At 40.5% G+C, this 23620-nt stretch overlaps 1 protein-coding gene across 7 annotated transcripts in view; it reads left to right on the forward strand.

The window, feature by feature from the left end:
- Positions 1 to 1436: 1436 nt before the first annotated feature.
- Positions 1437 to 23620, forward strand: part of PPP1R1C (protein phosphatase 1 regulatory inhibitor subunit 1C) — an 84099-nt gene continuing 61915 nt past the window's right edge. For all 7 annotated transcript variants that reach the window (XM_074966862.1, XM_074966860.1, XM_074966859.1 and 4 more), the window contains exons 1-2: positions 1437 to 1731; positions 4643 to 4703. In XM_074966862.1, coding sequence (XP_074822963.1) covers positions 4686 to 4703 — 18 coding nt within the window. In that variant the 5' untranslated portion in view covers positions 1437 to 1731; positions 4643 to 4685. The remainder of the gene's footprint in view (positions 1732 to 4642; positions 4704 to 23620) is intronic.

A 23620-nucleotide genomic window follows, 5' to 3' on the forward strand; every position in this document is an offset into this window, starting at 1 on the left:
TGTTTGTATTTTCTATATGTTCTAACTCTGCTCCATTGAAATCAATAGTAACATACCCATTGACTTACATGGGAATAGAGTTAGGCTAATGAAGCATACTTTTGAAAATCCCAGCCGTGGTGTTAAAACTCAGTCACAGCTCCAAGCACCTCTGAATTTTGGTGATGTTCAAATGCAGCTGAACTCTACAGCTTCCCCCCTCTCTATTTCAGTCCATTACCTCAGATTTGAATGCTGTTAAACTAGGGGGAAATTCAGATCTGAACTTTGCAGTACAGACCTATCTTTGGTTAAAAATTAAATTCCTTTAGTCCTTGGCTTGAACTAAATTGTTTCCTCACTTCATCTTGCAGTCACTCTCCTTCCTTATCCAAATCATTCACAGTCACTCCATGTACCTAATCTAACTGTCCTTCATTCATTCTCAAGCCCTAAACTACATTAATCTTCATCCTATCTAAAGTTGTTCCAGTATATCTCTGAGCCTATGTCTTCTTTAAACTGTTGTTCATTCCTCATCTCACTCTCTCTCTTTCTCCCTAGTTGGTGGCTACATGCCACAGGAGACTGACTGCATCATTTTCAGCTGCAGGCTCACACCCACTCCTTTGCTCCATGAACTGTCAGTTGGAGTCTCTGGCCATAGCTGCAGTTTTTAGCCCAGGAAACGTTGTTGCAAAGCTACAGCACGCCTCCATTCAGAGGTCACATAATCCAAGCAAAGCGGATAGCTCTGGTCACTGATTTCTGAATATGCTCCTCCTCTACTGTTTTTGTATGCCGGTGAAATGCGGAGTAAAACAAATTAGATTCACAAGGTATTATTATTGCAATTATTTATCAAGCTCCTGCTAGATGCTCTGTAAACTTAGAGGAAGGCCCAGTCCTTGCTCCAAAGAGTGTACAGTCCGAAAGCTGAGACTGACAATATGGGGCTGGCCCACATAATCCATCAGCTAATGGATCAGGATCAAAGAAGTGGAGGTGTTTGTGTAGAATTGTCACTGAAAAGCTTCCTGGAAGAAGCATGTTTTAAAGAGGGCTTTGAAAGAAGCAAGGGGAGCTGCTGGATGCACAAGAGGAGGGAGGCATTCTGTAAATACTATAAAAGAGACGGAATTATTACATTCCACCCAGCTCTACTGCTGCCTCCACCCCCAAAATCACAAAACTTCCGGATTTGTGTTCATCAATAATTAAGGGCCCATCAGCAATACGCAGAGGGAGCTTACGCTGCACTTCTGAGCAGCCAGTTAGTAATGTACAGTGGGTAGATCCTCTTTTTCAAATCCCAGGGCACCAGGCCATGCAAGGCTAGTATTGCATTTTCAATTAGCTTCTGAGTGAATGCTTGGCATATGTAGAAGTGACCTGGTACACAATTAGCTTATTGTTCCTTTCAGCTTTGTGCAGAGAGGATCTGAAGGATTGGAAGGGGGGTGGGGGGAAACAGAGCCAGCCAGAGGCATCACTGTGGATATGGAATAAGGGATTGCTCAGCTCCTGCAGATTCACTTGCTAACTCGGGAGTTACAGCTGTTATTAGGAAGCTGTGGCTTTAGGGAGTGCACCAGGGAATAATCACTGAGGTGACTCTCTGATTTCTTGTAGTCTGGGCTCTTTTCTCTTCTGAGTCTCCTCATCATTATTATGGAGCCAAACAGCCCTAAAAAGATCCAATTTGCTGTGCCATTATTTCAGAGTCAAATAGATCCTGTAGCAGCTGAACAGGTAAGGAAGACAGGTGTCTTTCACTACTTGGGGGACTGGGTGTGGGATGACACTAGGTAATATTCATGGCCTAAATTCTTCTCCAGTTTACGCTGGTGTAAATTTAGATTAAATCCATGGAAATCAGTGTAACACAGGGCAGGATTTGTCCTATTGTGAGAATGCACATTTTAACTCGCACAGGTCTTTCTAAGTATATATTAGTGTCTGACTTTATTCTTTTAACATGTTTTGCACAAGAGATAAGCACACTTTATATGAATACATAATTTTGAGCTGAATCAATATGGGAAAATTAGCTGAAATGTATTGTTTCATATACAACAAAATATACATTTGATAATTTGTGTTTAAGGGGAATATTGCACAGCCTGGTTAGGAGACAGCCTGCTTGCAATTTATTTTGGTGTTGGAGCAAATCATTTAAATGCTGAAAGATAGTAATTTATTGAGTTATTCCCCCACATTTTAAGACTTTTCATGCTGAATTCTTTACATCACTGTTACTATTTGCTAAGTATTTCATGCATATGTATGTGGATATGGCTATATGTGTGACTGTATATACATGCGCACACTCAAAAATACAGCTATACTGTACAAATATATATGACAGCCGAATCTGACTCGCCTGTAAATTTATATACTGTTCAATCCTGCATTTATTACAGGCAGACCTCTCGTTAGTTATACGTATAGATACAGATGTGTAGAGCTACTTCTATATATAAGGAATGATACCATAAAATCCTAGAAGACAGAGGTGGATAATACGCATGAGTTGGTCTGGTCCATCTATGTTACTATATCATTGTTCCCCATTGTACATTTACTGTTGTTTTGATATGTCTAGTTTTAAATGATACGAAAGATGTAATAGGGCTTTGACAATTCCACTGTAGAGTGATGGCAGTGTAATCATTTACATCTGGAGGACAGACATCTTGTTTCCTTATCTTCTGATGTAATGTCTCCTAAGAGGAGGCGGGCTTTGCCAGGAAGAGATGAGTTGTTGTTGGCGGCCATGGAGGAAGGGGAGATGGAGGAGGGTAAAAACAAAGAACTTCCTGAGGCCTTCAACCTGCCCAGAGATGGTTTAACTAAAATATATTTATAACTTTGAGAATGATCCTTCTATTAACTTGAGCAAGACCTGGTCCACCACCTTTTGAAACCAATGAAAGTTATTGCCTTCAAGGACTGCAGAATTGGGCTCTTAACTAAATTCCTGTGGGCTGTAAAATATTATGAGCCAAGTTCTGCCCCACATTTATGGGAAGTCCTTTTGATTATGTTGTACTTTTAATTTATGGGATAGGTGCCCTCTAGTTTTATTTTAGATGTTTGAAGAAATTACATCAATAAAATCTGGAGTAACTGTCTGAACCTTATTGAGTTACTGTGGATTTCCCCCACTGAGAGCAGAATTGGGCCCTAGCTATTTACGAAGTTCCCTAAGTAATTAAAAAAGGGCCAACACATTGACAGAGAGATTATCTCAAAATGGTGTCTGGGTTAAATATTCTTCAGTACACTATTATATTCCGCTGCATAAGTGCCAATAGCCTCGGGGCTGTGATATAAAGTTTAGAAAAGCTTTCTTCACTAATACATCCATTATTGGAGACTATTCCAACATCATGTTAGTTAATTGTCTAACATTCCTGTTGGATGTTAATGGAACCACAAGAGAACTTGTGAAGATTTTAACTAAAAAGAAACTCATACAATGACTATTCAGATTTATATATATACAAACAGCTGCAATAGAGCATGCTTAAGAAATTTCCTTTTGGAAATATTAGTATTAGGTATTTTTTTTAAAAAATTGCTTGGAAATAGATAGGCATTTTTTTAATGTTCCTGTATACACTGACATTATTTATCTAGTTATTATTTCTTTGCTCTGCTTATACGCTTCACAATCAGTGCAACGTCAATGATAGAAAGGGTAAAAAAAGAGATTTAAATTAATCATTGTTGGTGATAACTATGGCAGTGCTAGAAATCCATGCTCGCATAGCAACTTAGGTTCTTTCCCAGAAGTAGAGATAAGGGGTTATATTTTCAAAAATACCTCAGACTATGTCTGCACTGCACACCACTTGTGGTGGCAGGTAGGGTACGTGTAGCTGCCTACCACAGTGAAAAGCAGGCTTTGTCCACACTGCAGTGTGTAACTACATGCATCAGTGAAAAGCTCTGATGGGGGAAGGCAGTGGGGAAAGGCTTGGTAGCTGGGAGCTGCTGGAGCCTTTCCCTACTCCCTTCCCGTTGCCAGAGCCTTTCCCCACTGCTGGAACCTTCCTCTGCGGCAGGGAAAAGCTCCAGCAGAGCAGTGCTACCAGAGCCTTTCCCTGCGGCATGCAAAAACTCCAGCAGAAGGGATGCAGCAGGACACTAGACTGCTACAGATAGCTGTGTAGATGGGAGAGGTATTGTTTGGTGAGTAGAGCGTCGTGTCGGGTACTTACCCACAGGGTTCAGGGATGGTGTATCTTTGTTCCACTTGCCTAAGCAATGCCTCACCATCTACACTGCTATTTATGCCCATGCTAGTGGGGTGTGCAGTGCCTGAACTTTACATGCTGCCGGAAGGAGTGTGCAGCGTAGACATACCTTAAGCGACTCAGGTGACTTGGTCTTTCTCTGGGGCTTGTACTCCTAAAAAACACTGGGGTTTTTGAAAATCCCACCCAATGACACTGATCCTGCAGTATGTTGCACCTGAATTGATTCTGATCATTATTACACTCACAGTTATGAAGACAATATTTTTAAAGCTGTTTTCCGTGTGCTTGCTTTTGCCACTTACATTGTTCAATAAGACTCCTGACGTCTTGTACTTTGTTTTGGATGTAGGGTAGTGGGTATCTTTAATGGCTCTGCTTGGGCCTCTGTTTTTTCACAGATCAGGAAAAGAAGACCCACACCAGCATCACTAGTTATTATGAATGAACACTCACCCCCAGGTAAGTAACAATGTATCTTCTAAATCACAAGACTGGGGTATGGGAACAAAGGGCCTGTCTTTTGCAATATGGTTTTAATAAATAAGTGCATTCAAAGAAAAGAAAATCAGCATTAAGCTCACAGCACCTAATGCCAGATCATGGGCCATACATGTGTTCACAGCAAAGACCTATGAATCTATGCAAATCCTGACCCCACTCGAGTCAATAGCACCACTCCCACTGACTTCAGTAGGGCCAGCAATCCACCCTACATGTGAATCTCCTTGTCGCACATGGAATGAGGGCTCAGTTGCCTCTGTGGGTTGGGGGTGGTCCCAGCTGCCCCTTCCACACACCCTCTCCTTCATCAATGGGATATTGTGGGGAAATCTGTGGAGTTACGTTAAACTAACACAGTTCTTGGTCCTCCAGTTCCTAGAGGGAACCAGGTCAGTTGCAGTGCAGAACTTAATAACACTAGGGGCTACACGGTAGGAGGGCCATTCTCTAGTTCTCTGCTGAAGCATATAGTGCCTGTTCTCTCTCTGCCCTGACCACAAAGTCTTTGTGGAGCTTGTCCTCCCACCAAAGACTCCCCTCAGAAGTTTTCCTGGGAGAGTTGATGATTTGGGGCCAGGACATGCTTAGTCACATACCTGTGCCTCCACAAGGCTGCTAAAGCAAATCTGGAGTTTCTAGACCAAGCCATTTTGGAGACACGATGAGCCAAAGAAAACACTAGAATTATTTTTAAAGAGTAAATCTCAGCAAAATCTTCAAAATATCATAATTTAAAACTCTTTATCTGTTTTTATTTAACCAAACTTCCCTGAAAAATGGCCTTTGGGTCAGATGCAGCATGCACAATTTTAGGATGATCAGTTTCTTTTCTCCTCTGAGGTGGGGGTTAAAAATCAAGCTTATAACGGAGAGCTACCTACCTACGGAAAGATTAGTACCACTCCATAATAAAGGCCTGTCAACAGAGTGAGTGATCCAAGATTAGCTCAGTTTACTGTTACTGTGCCATTACTGTAATGCAGTTGACAAATTTCCCAATCAGTTTTCACTATTGCCATTTTAAAAGCTTTTTTGAAAGATTCCAGTCCATTTACAAAGGTTGATTTCCAATTTTCTATAAATGTAACTTTGCATTATTCCTGCTGACAAATTTTATGCTGCAATTTACAGATTAGTTTTATATAGGAGTGTGTTTAAATTTCCATTTAATGACAGAGGGCCCAGTTACCATCTTTGCTAACAATGAGTAGTTCTTTACCCTGTGAGAAATCCCACTGATCTCAACAGAATTGTGGGGTATGGAACTACTCAACATGAATAAGGGTAGCAGAATTGGGCCCATGAGTAACATATATACAAGAAAAAGAAATGGGTTCTCCTAAAAGTGATACCTTGCTTCTAGTGAGCTATAATTCCACCTCCTGAAATGCCATTTCTGGAGATAACACTTTGTGAGTAAGTAGCAAATTAGTCCCATTATAAATAAGGATAATAATAACAGATCCTCTATACCAACTGGGATCATAAAGGCCATAGTTCTGGCCACTGGTTCTACAATCCACAGGGTAGGGGAGCAAATAAGAACCTAACCAAAGATCAATGGGTATTCTCCTCTCTGGAAACACACAAATGAATTGGTGGGAAGGGTTTGTTAGACAAATTTCTAGGTGCATTAGTAAACATGGAATCATAAGAGTCTAGAAAAAAACCAGCTGGATCTATTTTCACTTTTTGTGTTACCAGTCCCCTTTAATATTATTTCCCTCTTTAAATGGAGGGAAATCTCCTTGAGCATGTTTTAAATATAATTCAGATTTGTTCTCATTGCCCTAATAGGTTGTTTGCTGTCTATACTTATAACTAGTCTCTAAGTAAAGAAATTCCATCTCAGTTCTTTTAGGATTCAATCTTTCAAGGTTCTGAGCACTTCCTGAGAAGTGCTGAGCACCTTCAGTTCCCATTAAAGTCAATGGTAGTTGAGGGGTGATCCTTCCAGAGCTGTACACATAGGTATTCAAGCCAGAATACAGGGGCTGTGCAGCTCAAAGTAGCCATACTACCCAGAAGGATCTGGCTCTCAGTCTCTAACCTTTCCCTAACTCAGTGGCACACAGCACATCAGGGTTGCTAGGCCTTAATTTAAAACAAACTCACCTTGGCTGCTCTCCCATATTGCAGTTCTTTCTAAATAGACTCGTATTTCCTTTTGTAAACAGAGCCCTGTTGCAGCACTAAATCAAAAACAAACAGAGAATAAAGACACCTCTCCGATTTATAGAAAATGTTATTGTAAACAAATCAGTGCATGCCTGTTATCTCTTTTCATACAATGCTTACAATACAACTCCAAATAAATCATTTTTTATTGCTATTTAGTATTGCAGCAAGTATCAGTGAAATTTTAACCATGCAATGGAAAGAACATTGACACACTCAAATAATTGGTACATGAGATCATAGCACTTGGCTCATTCTTTGGTTAAAGTAGGCATGTATCTTATTTCTGATTTTTTTTGCAAAGTTAGAATTATTTTCAAAAATGAAGTCTTAAAGCTTTCCCAGAAACGGTATGTCTTGTTACAATTATGTGTATGTGAATGTATTTACATGTGAGTGCTTGATGTGTGCGTGTGTATAGTGGTGTGGGTGCACATGTGTATGATTTATGTATGTGTGTATATATACATATAGAGAAAGATTTCTTATATATTCGGATGTGAGTGTGTATATGTGCAAGTGTACAACCCTCCCCCCTTATTTGTATATAGAAGCTTCACTATTTGGTTTGGGGGAAGGATGCTTCTAAGGGGTAGGAGTTCCGATTTGAATGTGCTTTTAAAGGTTGAGATGCCTCAAAATTTATTCAGACTTTCAACCCCTTGAAAAAAAAAAGAGGTAGAAATCTTGTAAGAATGGGTTCTCCTGCACGATTTCTGGAGTATCTGCTCCCAGAGGCAGCTGATCAGAGCACAGTTTTTGTGGTATTTTGGCATCTCTGGTTGCAGCCCCTTCCCGAAACTAGAAAGAAACAAAATTTATTTGAACCTTGCTGAACTTTATAATAATTTCAATCTGAGTTGTGCTGTACAAATGGTTCAAGGTCAGAGTGTTTTTTTTTTCCTGAGCCATTTCATCTATCCCTTATGTCTCCTACAAATTCCAGTACAAAACCAGGAATCTATCTGCACTGACGTAAGTAGAGGTCATCCTGCTTTCAGGATAAATAATTTTGAACTAGTGGTAGTTTCTCAGAAACTATAAGACAAGTCTGTTTGGCTTCCTCAACATTTACATCCAGACCAGAACACACTAAATGATTTAAAGGCTGTTTGTGGATCTGGCTTCAAGAGATACATACAGCATGGGGGGAACATAGATTTGAGTATTTTCCCCTGCACACACTGTTGGAACCATCATATGCCCACATATAACTGCAGTAATAATTTTCAAAGGAGAGGATTTAAGTTCTCAACAGCTACAGAACTTCCTGTAGAGGACAAAACATCACTTTAAAACAAAATGAAAGTTAAAAAAACCCACTCAGCATCATCTACATCCATCCTGGAGACATCTTTTTGATGGAGGGCATTCTGCCAATATCATGACTGTGGTAGGAAGTTACCAATAATCAACCCAAATTGACCTATGGCTTCAAAGGAGTTATGTTTTTCATTGACACCAGCTGAGGATCTGGCATATTATTTTATTTATTATGCATTTTAATGTATTTTTATTTTTAATTTTGGGATAAATTTGATGTTTATGAAAGTAAAGGACTAATGCAACTGGAGAGAGCTATGCACAATATAGGCCAGTCCTATGCAAAGTTCCCTTCACAGCTAAACTCCCTTTGTGGCAATCAGAATTTCAGCCTCTAAAGTTTTATCCTTTGTTGTATATAGCTGACACTGTTTATTTTGTATGGTTGTAGTTAGATGCTTACAGCTGCTAACAAAGTGCGTGTTTTTTTGCACAATATACTTTGAAAGTAATTATTATTGTTATTATTATTATCATCATTCTTTTAGTTGCCTCTCTCCATAATTTCGAAACTCTATATAGATGTTCCACAGTCTACACAGGAGCAGGGTCCCTATGGTTGTAGTACAAGGGAAATAACCACCCTCTCCCTACTGGCTCTGTCCTTAAATCCACTTCCTCCCCTCCTTTCCCCACTTCAGGGAGTGTCTCTGGGGACAGCTTGGCTTCCTTGCAAGCTATCCCCATTAGTGTCTTCCCTCAGTCCTGCTCTTTCCTTGCTAGTGAGGGGCTCCTGGAAGGGGGCTGTAGGGCTATGAGAATCACATCAGTTTAGTTCAATACACATTTAAGAGCCCAGGCTGACAATCTTTTATTGATTCTTAGTATTAATTATTTATCTTATTATTTTATTACTAAACATCATATTCTTTCTTTGAAATACATTTTTAGCATAAAATTAATTAAAAGAGAAAAAGGGAGCTGTGGAATATGCTGCAGTGGAAATAAAATGATGTGTCCAAGCAATTCAGGCCCTGATTCAGCCCTTCACTTCAGGAGGTGCCTAAGTGCTTCACTGCACGGAGAGGGATTTTAGCACATGCTTATAGTTAAAATGCTCAAGTACTTTGCTAAATTAGAGCCTCAGCTGAGATTAGGCACAGCTCTCTTGATTGTTCTTTGGGTATCTTGTGACAATGTTGCTGAAAGCAACAGAAACCAGAACCTACCCTCCCTGCATACAACCTGCTTTAACAACCATGGCATAATTATGAGCTATTCTCTCCTTATCATCCATGGGCTATGTCATAAATATAAAGGGAAGGGTAAACACCTTTAAAATCCCTCCTGGCCAGAGGAAAAATCCTTTCACCTGTAAAGGGTTAAGAAGCTAGGATAACCTCACTGGCACCTGACCCAAAATGACCAATGAGGAGACAAGATACTTTCAAAAGCTGGGAGGAGGGAGAAAAACAAAGGGTGTGTGTCTGTCTGGGTGATGCTTTTGCCGGGGACAGAACAGGAATGGAGTCTTAGAATTTAGTAAGTAATCTAGCTAGATATGCGTTAGATTATGATTTCTTTAAATGGCTGAGAAAATAAGCTGTGCTGAATAGAATGGATATTCCTGTCCATGTGTCTTTTTGTAACTTAAGATTTGGCCTAGAGGGATTCTCTATATTTTGAATCTAATTACCCTGTAAGGTATTTACCATCCTGATTTTACAGAGGTGATTCTTTTTTACTTTTTACTTCTATTAAAATCCTTCGTTTCAAGAACTGAATGTTTTTTTCATGGTTCTTAAGATCCAAGGGTTTGGGTCTGTGGTCACCTATGCAAATTGTTGAGGATTTTTACCAAACCTTCCCCAGGAAGTGGGGTGCAAGGGTTGGGAGGATTTTGGGGGGAAAGACATTTTCAAACAACGCTTTCCTAATAAAATAAACCCAGATAAATGTTTGGTGGTGGCAGTGGAAGTCCAAGGGCAAAGGGTAAAATAGTTTGTACCTTGGGGAAGTTTTAACCTAAGCTGGTAAAAGTAAGGTTAGGAGGTTTTCATGCAAGTCCCCACATCTGTACCCTAGAGTTCAGAGTGGGGAAGGAACCTTGACAGGCTATTATAAATGAAGAATAAATCACTGCCATTTGAAATGAAAATACACCTAAGCTGTGTACTAGCAGAGTGTCATGTTGCAATGGCTCAGGAAAAAGCTGGTAACTATGGGGAAAAAATGACATTTCATGGCAAACATTTCAGATCACAGCTCAGATTTAAATTAATTGAGATTCACTTTGATCAGAATATGATGCCTACTTCTTTGTATGAACTGGCTTTGTCTCTCAGTCACTATAACATCAAATGGTACAATCTGCCCAGCTTGTGTTAAAAGTGTGTAGGGAGTTTGAAGCCATGCCAGGAACTGGGAATCCTGCTGGATCCTAAAGCCTTCAACATAACTCTAAATAAAAGAAAAGGAGTACTTGTGGCACCTTAGAGACTAACAAATTTATTTGCGCATAAGCTTTCGTGAGCTACAGCTCACTTCATCGGATGCATTCAGTGGAAAATAGAGTGGGGAGATTTATATACACAGAGAACATGAAACAAATGTGTGTTACCATACACGCTGTAACAAGAGTGATCAGGTAAGGTGAGCTATTACCAGCAGGAGAGCGGGGGGGGAGGAGGGGGAGGGAACCTTTTGTAGTGATAATCAAGGTGGGCCATTTCCAGCAGTTGACAAGAACGTGTGAGGAAGCGGGGGGGGGAGGGGGAATAAACATGGAGAAATAGTTTTCCTTTGTGTAATGACACATCCACTCCCAGTCTCTATTCAAGCCTAAGTTAATTGTATCCAGGTTGCAAATTAATTCCAGTTCAGCAGTCTGTATGGTAACACCCATTGTTTCATGTTCTCTGTGTATATAAAATCTCCCCACTGTATTTTCCAATACAATACAATAGCTCTGAGGTATGGGGAAAAAAACCATTTAGCTCAGTAGATGTTAAATCAGAGGCCAGTGATGATACTTTACATGTCAACATTGCTAACTATTTCACTGCTCATCAAAGTGTGTAAGAAAGCGGAGGAAATATCCTACTCTGAAGATGCATGTCATTTATTCTGAGTGATAGCTCAACTCATTTTGGCATCAGGAGTGGCTTGGATTTGGGAAAACAGTAGCACTTATTGGCTCAATCAAGAAGGAGCCAAGCAGAGCCCAACAAAGTATCTGAGCCCCACCAAAGGGAAACCACACCTGAGGAGCCAAGCAGAGCTCTTGGATATATTTTAACTTCTCAGAGGGGGTCTCAAACCCCAGGAGGCTAGCAGAGTCCAGCCGCGGGCCTGTTATTATATTTTGAACATCTGTGCAATCTACTGAAAGAGATGTCTCACTTTTGCTTCCCAGATAGGTGAAGCTTATTTTGTGGGTGGAGCTTGCAAGAATACTGCTACCTTATTCCTTTTTTCCCCAATGTGACCCCTGATGCTAATTCCTAGGGATGAACAGACCTGTGTAACATTTACATGGTTGCACAATCCAGTCTCTCTGGCAAAGTCCCATTTGTCACATATGGAAGACTGGGAACTGCTGTCTGATGAGTCACTAAAAATATGCACTATGTCCCAAACGTCCCAGCAAAAACAATAGGTCCGCTGGGCTAAATTAGGTCATATTCTGAGAACTGTGTGGAAAGTAACCAGTCCCCCATCCCTACAAAGGGATCACCCTCTACTCCATAACCGTAGGAGCCTCAGTCTAGGCCCATCTTTCCCTCACACTGAAAATGCTGGGTAATGGTGTAACATTACAGCTGTCGTGACTCCTCTGGCTTCTCCTAAGAAAAGAGACAAGAGTGTGATCTGCAAAGGGCTGAGTTCCCTGTCCCCCTACAGTAGCTCTGCATGTTCCATCTGCTAAGAACCCTTTTCAGAATAGATGCTAGCTACACAGAGTGGGTAGAGAAATGATTTTTTTTCCCCTGTGACAATTATTTTAAATTTTTTGTCTGAATTTGTGTGTGGTGGTGGTGGTTTTGTGAATTAGCGTCTGTCGGGCCTTAGCCAGCTTCTCTTTCAGATGGCCCCTTGACCCCAATTAGTTCTCAAGTTGAGCACACTGAGCAGGCCAGCCTTCCCCTGCGGGGGTCTGCCCTGCTATGAGGACGAGGCAGCATATATGATGGTCCCCTTCTCTCATCCCCAATTGGTTGAGAGGAGCCTTGCCTCACCCACTCTACAAGGCTCCTGGCCCCAGGCTCTTAAAGACATAGTGATTAGCTTTCCTCCCAGCACTACTCATTCCTGGACTACTTTATCTCCACCAGTATCTCCTAGGTTCTTGTATATATATCAGACCTTTCAAAATCTTAAAGGGCCATGCCACATGACAGGGGTGGGCTGATCCCTAGGTACCACTGCCCTTAAGGGGCAGACTACCTCATCACACCTACCTATTACAAAAAATGGACTAATATTTATTGGATTACACATTTTAATAAATGGATTTAGTTTGTCCAATACATTTTAAATTTCACCTTTGACAAAATATGTAGCAGTAAATAAGAACTGTGTCAGGTGCCCTGTGGGAGACGGACATCATGTATATTTGTGTGCAGTTATGACAGTCCTACAGTCCTTATTCAGGCAAAACTCTCACTGAAACCTAAATAAGGACTGAAATCTTGGGCCCAGAATTTGTGCTCTGACCTGTTTTTCAAATATATGCAGTGTTGCTGCAGCCATGTGGGTCCCAGGATATTGGAGAGGCAAAGTGGGTGGGGAATATCTTTTATTGGACCAACTGCTGTTGGTGAGAGAGACAAGCTTTTGAGCTTACCCAGCATTAGACTTCTGGCTGCGTAGGCCCTAACTGCTCACTGTTCAGGAAGCTGAAAGTGAGTAAGCCAATAACAGCTGTTTTCAATTGCAAATCTGAGCTTCTAACTTGGTTATAAAATACTCAGAAAAGCAGTAAATCACTAAAAACTGCCACTAATAACTACTGTTTATTTTTTTAAGTCAGAGCAATTGGCTTTGCTCCATGCTATATGTGAATACTATTTAAATTGGCTGTGCTCTCAGTTTAACTCTGTGACTTTAGGAACAGATGAAAAGAGCAATGAAAATGAACAGTCCCCTCCCCCCCCGCCTATTGCTAATGGTGGTGCAGCTGCAATCGTGTTAGCAGTACTAGGAGCACTGGTGCAGATATGGCATTGGCAGGCACTGCTGGTTTTACAACCATGCCGTGCAGACCTGTTTTAGCAGGGCCGGATGACACAGAGAGATTAGTGAAAACAAGAGAAGAACAAATGTATGTCAAAGGGATTTTCAGAATCAAGAAGACAAATCCTATAGTTGAGTATATCCTATCCTTAGTGCACTTGTATAGCTACTTCTAATAGGAGCAAAATGTTCACAGTGGTAAAATGTCCCCTTTCCCAATCTATGTACTAGATGACAAGTTATGTTCAGATTACTTACCTGACCCTTATGCTATGCAAGGCTTTGTTAAGCAAGAAATCAGTGGGACAACTCATAGGGGAAGATCCAATTCAATGTAAGGGTGACAGAATCTGGCTCTTACAAAACAGCTCAGCAATGCTTTCCAACAAAAGCTGCATTTGAGCTGGGTTTAGTATAGCCCAGAAAGGAAATATTTCTAAACAGCTAACACGTTCCAAACATTAGTGACAAAGCGCAGGCATGAAAAGCTTTCTCTTTGCTGAGTACTTGTGCAAAAGCAGACACTCCCAGAGTTACATGTGCAGGAAGTACATTCAATCTTTTGATGAGAGGGAGGATTTTATACTTCTGGCACATTTTCTGCTCTGTGGCAAACACAGGGAGGCGATTTGCATTTGGAATGAGTGAGCCACAGCAGCAGTTGAATTTTGGACCGTCACAGAGGGGCTCAGATACCATGGTGTTGAGTGCAATGTTAGTAGCTGCTAGCTAAGTAAGATATTACAGAAGATATTTTAAATGTCCCCCTTTGCTGATCTCAAGAGTGGATTTAACCTTCAAGAATAGTGCATTGGGTTCTCTCTTGCAGTCACAGGGCCTGACCCAACTCCTACTGAGCTCAATGGAATTTGAGTCTGACCCTCCAAGCATTGCCTGGGTGTTTGCCAGGAAGTACACGCAATGGCAAGTGGAAATAAAGACAGAGGCTAGCTGAGCTCTGATGCTTCAGTAATGGCTTCTGTAGGAGTGAGGTTTGACATCTCAGCAGGGCTACCTCTCTGAAATCAAAAGTAAGTGGGTCCCCCTCACCCTTGAGTTTATTTATAGAGTTTTATCACATGCAGTTACCCAATGGCTGCCTGGCTGGCTGCTTGTGGAAGCTTTAGTGCCTCTTACTGACTTATCCTCAATTTCAATGTACGGCCTGTAATTATCTTTCTTAGTAATTAGGTGAGGGAAGCTCCAATAGGTCCCTATTATTCCTTGAGATCATGAATGGATTAGTTCGGAATGTAAATATTCACCAGAATTCATGGAACACATATCGTTGGGTTCATTATTTATATAGTACCCAAAGTCTGCTGTTTGTGCTGAAGATGAGAAGGAGACCAAGGCCCCAGATCCTCAGCTGCATCACAGCCACTTTGCACAACTCCAGCATCACAAATGGCAACTTAACTGGCCCAGGGAGGAGCCCTGTGTAGAGGGATCCTTGGAAGGCATAAAAGGCAGTATAATGCCACCTATGCTACAGCCCTTCCTGAAGCTGATGTACAGAGCATGGCGGGTAGCTGTTGTAACACTTCTGTGCAGTCACAGGTAGCCAGTATACAGGAAAGCAGCCTTCAGCTTTCTCTAGCTTGCATTGGGGACTGGCTCAGCACACAACCCCAGGATACCTTAATGCTGCCTTTGCACTCCCATCCTGAGATGCACTGTGTGGGCCTTTGCTGAACTGAGGCTCAGGGCCCAGATCTGACCTCTGCCAGAATATCTGTGGAGTCCCTTCCCTTGAGTACAGAAGTTCAGAGGAGGATCCTCCAACAACAGCGATAGACACGCCAGTAGAAAACCACACACACGCTCCCTGCACCGAGCATGCACACTCCTCTGTAGCTCTCATCCCCCTCAACCAGGCCTTAAACACCCTTGAACACAATCTAAAGGCCAAATCCTGAGAGACGCTGAACACCTGCAACTCCCACCAACTGCAGTGAGTGTGCAAGTACCTAGCAGCTCTCAGGATTGGTCCCTTCATGTGCCACTGAAAAAGAAAGTAACAAGTATCAAAGCTATTCACATATGTAGAGTGACCTCTCCTGGCTGATTCAGACCCTCCCATATGCACAATCATGCTACAAAATGTGGCCTGATTTGATCTCACAACTTTAATACAGATCTCTGTGCGTCTTGTGACTTCTAGAAGAAAGCATGTGATTTATTTTTCTGTCTTATTTTTAATCAATCCCCACCAGTTAAGTCATCTCAACCTCACACAGCCAAGAAATATGGGATCTCGGCAATAGTTCAAAGCCGATTGGAGATAGAAAGGAGGAGAGATCTTTGCAAAGGGCCAAAGCCCAAGTGATGCATTGAGATCAAGGAGCTCAACTGTGTACCCCATGTCTGAGTAACTGAAAGCAAGATTGGGCCTTAATGCTCGTAGCAGCGATAACTAATGTGACTAACGAACACTGGACAAAGCTTGAGGTGGATATTCAATTGTTATATGCAGTTTGGAGTCTCATTGTTAGTTTTATATCTCATCTGATAAGAGAAAGGAAACAGTATCTCATGACATAGGCAAGTAGCTTACACATTGAATTTGCAAATTGTGAATTTTACTGTGAAGTATACAATTCACAATTTAGTTTCAGTGAATATTTGAGCTCAAATACTTTTTGAAAATATTTACGTTGTTAAAGCTGGGTTGATTGGAAATGAACACAAAAAGGTGGTGAGCACGGGCCAATCAGAATTCACTTCTGAATCTAGATGAGCATTCATGGACATTTTATCACTATTTGCTCAACTCTAATGATTAACTAAAGCTTATATTAGCAATCAAAAGTTTGTCATTGGAAGAGTTTGCATGGCACGTGACACTTTTTAACCTAATTTTTGACCGTGGTAGATTGATGTAATCATTAACTGTGTAGTCAACCCCCCCACCCCAACCAAAAACTATAAAAGTAGATATGGACTTAACCAGCCCCCAGCTCTGAAAAATGTTTGCAGTCTATGGGGAGGGGAAGTTTGGAATCGAAGCCTATTTCTGAATCCAAATTTTGCAGCTAACTGCAAACTATGTAAAGGGCTGACCCAAACCCTCAGATACAACACACATGCTTGCATGCTATCATGCAGATCTGAAATTTTTGTTTCTGGTAAGTGCCATGACACTGTCTGTTCACACTTTCATTGGCTTTGCACGTGAAAGGCTTCAACGTAAATGGAACTATTGGAAAGTAAAGGAAATAATTTTAGAACTGAACCTTGTACCCTTCATTTGTTTTCCTCGATCTTATACAACAGCACCATAGAAACAGCCTTCTTCAATCCTAGGGGATTAATTGCATGCCATTTTTAATATATATGGCTTCATATTACAACTCTCCAGCTGCTTTATAATTTAGTGTCAGGGACTGATGATCTTTGACTATTTCTTTCTGTTATCATCTGGGTGCATTATTAACATGACTCATAGCAGTGTCATTTTGGAGAGATAACAGTAGCATGCAGAGTTACAGAACACTGGCAAGGGTGAGAAAGGTACTTTGATAACAACCATTCACCTCATTACCCTCACAGAGTTTAATATTTTGTCCCAAGATCCTAGGGGATATACACTCGGCCGGACTGTGTCATCAGTTTCTGGGTGGAACTCCTAATTGATTTCAAAGGGGACTTCTACTAAAAAAAAGGAATGGTACAATATGGCCTAGCTGTAACTAGCTAGCTCTACTAATCAAAGTATTTGTATTATATTTAGAGTGTAACTAGGCACTCACAGATACCATGGTGACAAGTGCAGAATAAAACCACAGGTAGGTAGATAATGCGGATAAATGACCAGCTTTTAGCATTAACCTCGCTGTGTTCAGAAGAAGCCTATTTTGTACTCAGGCATCAGTCAGAACAGATCCATTTGTTGAGCTGCCTGAGAAAAAACTTGTGTTTTTATATACATTAACAGTACTTGAAGCTAGGCTTTAAAATAAATGGAGAGTAGGAATTTAATAAAGCTGAATTAAATTCAGAGACTCTGGACAAAAATGTAAAATTGCCTGATGATAAAACTTGCCATCAGCTATCCAGGACCAGATCCTTGGCTATAGCTGAGGAATACAGAGTGCAACTCAGGAGTTGACGTCACACCTGAAAAGGTGGTGTATTATTGACCTTTGCACGCCATGATCCTGCACTGGATGTAACCTGATCTGGTCTCCCAGTGCAAATTAGAGTAGCCAGGATGCTAGGTCACAACGCTATGCCAGCCAAGCCTCTATCTGCCACATTCAGGGCTGCTTTTGGGCAAAGTGTCTATCAGATATTGCTCCAATTTCCACCCCTAGCTGTTCACACATCTACTCCAGTATTCTTTTACTGCAAATAGCTTCAGCATTGGAACAACAGAACAGAAATGTGACGAAGACTGCACGGAGGTTCTGTGATTACTCTTCTTTTGTGTTTTCATTAATGTTTGGAATGCACCCATACTATAACTAATCAATCAGTGCCTTGGTATTCTAGAGCTTACCTTACCAAAATGTATTTTTGAAAGCCTGTAAGTGGTGCTAGGAAGCTTAATGTACTTTCAGAAAGACACCTCCTTTATTGAGGGCCATATTCCCCACTCTGTTACCACAAGCAGAGAAGAGGCAGGCTCAATAGAACCTTCTAGGGAGGACCTAGTCAGGTGAAGAGTCAAATAAGGCAGGGAGCTTCATGATACGTTCCACTCTTACCCTGATCCCGTGGAAGCCTCTCAATAGGATCAGGTCAGTGACATAGGCCAGGAAAGACTGGTTCAGAGTGTAGCAAGCATTGTTTGTGAACCTTGCTGAGGTCCTATCACTTAGTGTATGTCTGCGCTGGAACAGAGGTGTTATTGCAGCTTTGGGTAGGAATACCTGCATGAGCTTTAATCTAGCTAGTGTGGATAAAAATAGCAGTGAAGATGTGATAGCATAGGCTTCAGTTAGGACTGTAGAAGCATGCCCAGGACGCTGGACACATACTCACACAGCTGTTAGCCAGTGCTGAAGTCTGTGCTGCTGCATCTTTACTGCTATTTTTGTGTGAAGGGGTTGGCTGATGGAGTCACAATGCTATTGATCCGACCTTTCGCTAGGCTTGCCTAAGCCCAGCCTGTAGAAACATCTCTATGGGAGTGCAGATGGCGCTCCCATGGGTGTAATTCAGTAGCATTCCGGGGATGAGGATCTAATGGGCAAGAGATCTACACCAATCCTGTTGTCTATTGGCACTTTCTGAATCCCTGGGTAGGCCAGGGGAAAGGATTTGTTGAACCCGTTTAGGAAAAGGCTTGTAGCAAGCTTGTTTGCCAGTCAGTAGGTCTAATGTTCTGGGCCTCCGACTCTAGTCTCTCTTTCAGTTCAATATGTCCTAGACCTACTGGATGGAGTCTATCTGGGTTGGCTTCCTTGCCAGTAACTCATAGTCCTGCCTGTCCCAGGGCTAGGAGTTGGGGAATCTGGGATGGGGATGGGGACCAGGCCCTCCTGCTCCACTGGGTCACAACCCAGGGCCCTGAAAGTGAAACAGCATGCAGTGGCCTGGGTTCAGCCTGCCTCCTGCTTGCCTTCCCCTGGGCCACTGCCTACCACGCCCAATGCCTCCATTTGGGGCGTGCTTGCTATGGGGTAGAGACTTTTGCTTCACATTCCCACAATCTAGGGGCTGATGCAGGTGACCTTTTGGTGCTCCTTACGCAGTTCTTCTTCCCCTCCTGCTGCATAGCAGCGCTACTAAAGGAAATGGCTTCTCTTTCCCCATCTTGCCTGGACTGCTGGAGTTCTTGTTATATTGGCCTTTTTCCCAGGAGCACGCTTGGCAGTGTCTGAGGGGAGGAACTTTCCTTGCCCAGTACGGTTCCAACCCTTCCCCATCTCAGCCTTAATGTGGGGTCTGTAAACCCCATCACAGGACGCTAGACTCTTTTGCTGGTTATATCTTGCAAAAATACATATTGTCCAATTTCCATAGGGTTTGTCTTGAAGCCATCTATTGATGTCACTAAATATTTTTAAACCTATTCATTACTGGAATAGTGGGAGCTACTTCTTGATGATCTAGAAATTGATCTAAGAAAACATAAACCATCCTGAATCTCAACCCAAATCTTAAAAAACTTGACCCAGACATTCTGAGGTTCACCAAGTATTAATTTTGATGATCTTAATGTAACACACAGTAGGTAGTAGATATATGTGCTTAGATACCCCACTGTCAAGAACCCAGAAATGTCAATGTCAGTGTGTGATTTAGGAATTAATAAATATAGCATATCATGTTAGGGGAGTGGGACAACTCATTCCACGTGAATCACAGTGACATGTTCCTGATCATGTTGTTACAGATGCCGGCATAAAGAAATACAGGGTCATTTCTGAAGCATAACCTTTCCAATCTCTCGTATTAGTGAGATTAGTCAAGATTCAATTTTAGGAAATCATAGACTATTTTAGTTTAAATTAACGGATTATTGTCTTGTCATTTCCTAAATCCATCCAGCTTGCCTTCATATTGCCTATAGGATTATGGAGCCTCAACTGAACACACCTATATACAGAAATGAGAAATTAATTTAAGTTACCTATATTTCCCTCCTCTTTCTGTAGCAGGGACCTCAAAGCCAAAGAGTTTTACTAGTAAGAACTTGCTTGGTGCAGTGTTGATACTGGCATTTGAAGAGCTTAATGATGTGCAAAATCTATGATCATAAGAACTGAGAGAGTAGCTGGCAAGGGCTAGCTATAATATGAGTTGTTACTGGAATATTTGTGGTATTATTTAAAAAGGAGGAAAGGTACAAAGGTTCCAATAATGAATGGTTAAAGCTCAAACTACTGGCTATTGTTATGGTATGTATTTGTTTTCTTCTTCCACAGCAAATTGTTATCTCTCTCCAAAATATACAATGTTCTGCTATTCAGCTTCCAATGTATTTTTTATGGATCTATGAGCCATAGAATGATGTGAACAATTTTGACTTTTTTTTGTTTTTTTTAGTCGAGGTTGGAATACTCATACAGTTAAGAGAAAAGAATGAAATAGCTCAAAATGATGGCTATTTCAGCTGTAACTCCAGTGCAAAGATTGCCAGCCCTGTGCCAATTGTAAGCTATTTTTCATCAGAATTGATTCTTGTATACTATGCTGCTAGGAAATGGTTCAAAATGTACGTCGTGGGGTCCAGCTGGTATGGTATTTATGTTAGCAATTAATTTTTCTTGTGTTGCCTCACTGGTATTCATATTGTCAAACTGCCTATAAGACATTTAAAGTCTTAGATCCAAGAGAAGATATTTTTCTTTAAAGTTAGCAGTGTGGAAAGGATTAACTATTATTATTATTTCATTATTACAACTGAGCACATAACTCTGAGGAAATAATTTTTCAGTTCAGCTTCTTTTTCTGTTGAAAAAAATTATTGAAAATTATCAATAAACATGTTACAGTTTTCTCACATAGGTTCATTATTCAAAATTATTTGTTGCAATGGATTCATTTATTTACAATTATTTCATGGTTCACAAGCCACGAGTTGCAAATGTTTAGTAAGCAAAATTTGAAGGTCAAGCTGTGTCAATGTTTTGACTGGTCACATCAATCTCTTGGTGGTGGTTCTGGTCCATACTGCTTACTTTAAAATGCTTAAAAATGGCCAAAATCAAAACTAAGTATTTAAATTTTGTTGAAACAAAGCATTGTGTTTGGCCCCCCCAAATTTTTTTTTAACTTTTCAGTTTTCCAAAAATTTCTAAGAATGCTATTTTTGGTTCACCCCAAAACAAATTTTGTTTTTGTTTTTTTTTTGATTTTTCAGCAAACTGAAAAATCCGTTATTCACCCAGCTGTACTTGGAGTTCCCTAAAAGCTAACCTCAAGAACATTTTAAGATGCTCTAATTTGCTGTAATAACTCAATCCACAAGGTACAAAACATTTCTAAGGATTCTCTGATGATGGTTAATGTTCATTATCTCAAATGAATGTTCATAAAATAAGCACATAAAAGGGAAGACATAGGTCAACATATAAGTTTTTGCTTCTTGCTGTCTCCAATTAGCAGCCAAACTACAGGCTAATAAGCCTGAGAAATAAGATGCTAAGATAAAGGGGAATCAGTAACAGCAGTTTCCTGCAATTAGTTACAGGTATTCTTATTTAGGTGCATGAATTAACCAGGATTTTTCAAGTTAAGCGAATACTAATGTTATATCATCATTTAGTCAGCCTTACTCAAGATCAATAGACGTTTTCCTGATTAAAGACTCAGTTGCAAGCTGCTAAGAGAGTGGTCATAGAAAAGCCAAAATCTTATTTCAGTGAAGGAATGAATGATCTATTCCTGATTCAATTACAGTTGGATATGTAGGCCACAATTTTCAGATGTAGTAGCCTGAATTTAGGCTCCTAAATCTTGGCCAAGACACTAATTACTGACTAATGAACATTCATGGCAGGGTAATGTCTCTCTTCTTAGAGGTATAGGGCCACATTAATACTCAGAGAAGGTGCGCATTACACCAGATGTGATTCCATTCATTGAAACGGGCCTACTTGTGCAGTAATGTAATATTCAGAAAATTAGAATCTAGTCCATAATTAGTAGAATTCAACAATACAGACCTAGGCAAAGTTTTTTTTTTCTCCTGCTGATAATCGCTCATCTTAACTAATTAGCCTCTCACAGTTCGTATGGTAACTTCCAACTTATCTGTATGTATATATCTGTCTTCTTACTGTATGTTCCATTCTATGCATCCGATGAAGTGGGCTGTAGCCCACGAAAGCTTATGCTCTAATACATTTGTTAGTCTCTAAGGTGCCACAAGTCCTCCTGTTCTTTTTGTGGATACAGACTAACACGGCTGCTACTCTGAAACTTGACCTCTCAAAGTGCTTTATTACACATAACTGACGAACATCTGCCATCTGGTAGACACCCAGCTACCAGCTGTCATTCCATGCCAGCATACGCCATGACAGCTTCCCTGACACTGAAGTCAAGTTTCTTGTTGGTGGTTTTCTGCAGAGTAGTTTGGCAGTATGGAAATCTATTCCTCTGATGAGAAGTCAAAACCACAAGACAAACTTGTCACCAGAAACACTTAAACAGTTTTCTTAAAACAAGATTTTAACAGTAAATGTTGCCAAAGAAAGATGCATTTTGCTCTCTGTAATTTAGATTTCATACTGAAATTTCAGTAGAATGCATGTCCCTAATTTGCCAAAGCACTTAAGCACCTGCTTAAATTTAAGTATACGTGCAAATATTTTCCTGAATCAAGATCCTTTCCTGCATTTGCTGTGGTTAGAATATACTCAATTTAACTAGTAAAATACCATCCAAGAGCCAGATTCTGTCACTTTTACTTTCACTGAGTCACAGATTCATAGATTTTTATGGACACTGTGATTAGCTATAAAATTTAATTTAGTAATTACTGCATCAAGTCCAAGCAGTGAAATCAGTAGGAATAGTTGTGGAATAAGGCACTAATCAATGTGAGTAAAGGTGGAAAAATCTGGCCCTAAGTGTTTACATTAGCGATAGTAAGAAACATAATCTTATTTGTGGAGCTATAGTTCTAATATGTTTTATTGTATGTTTAGTACCATATACATTATGCTTTACAAAGATCAGTAATGAAATGATTCCGTGAACTAGAATAATAGATGAATAATAGGTTAGGAGTACATAATAAATATATCCCAGAGAAAAAAACTTGAAATGACAAGTCCATATATCTGCTAATCCATTAATTTAGTGCAAAGTTTAGGTATCTTTAAGGTTTATCTAGCGTTCAGACTCTAGAACAGTGTGTCCAGGGTGGAGAGATCAGAACTCTGTAAAGAAACATTAAAACATCAAAGGGATTTTCAGTCTGACACAAAGTTAAAGGAAATTAACAGTAACAGTTGCTGGCTATATTCCATCTTCAGATATAAAAGTTATGGCATGCACAATATTTTTAATCAGAGCTGTGCCTTAATAGTGTCTATGAAGAGTTGGACAGAACTTCTTACAAAAAAGTGATTTAATCTAGGGGGTGCAAAAATAAATTTAAAAATAAGCATGCCCTTTTATATAGGTGTTCTGCCAGTGAGCTGGCTTGATTAACTAGATGCTACAATGCCCCTTAAAGAAACATTTTAAATTCAGTAAATATAAAACTCATATGGATGAATCTAGGGAAATGGAATCCT

The sequence above is a fragment of the Natator depressus genome, chromosome 11 (assembly GCF_965152275.1).
Source record: "Natator depressus isolate rNatDep1 chromosome 11, rNatDep2.hap1, whole genome shotgun sequence".
In the NCBI taxonomy this organism is placed as follows: domain Eukaryota; kingdom Metazoa; phylum Chordata; order Testudines; family Cheloniidae; genus Natator; species Natator depressus.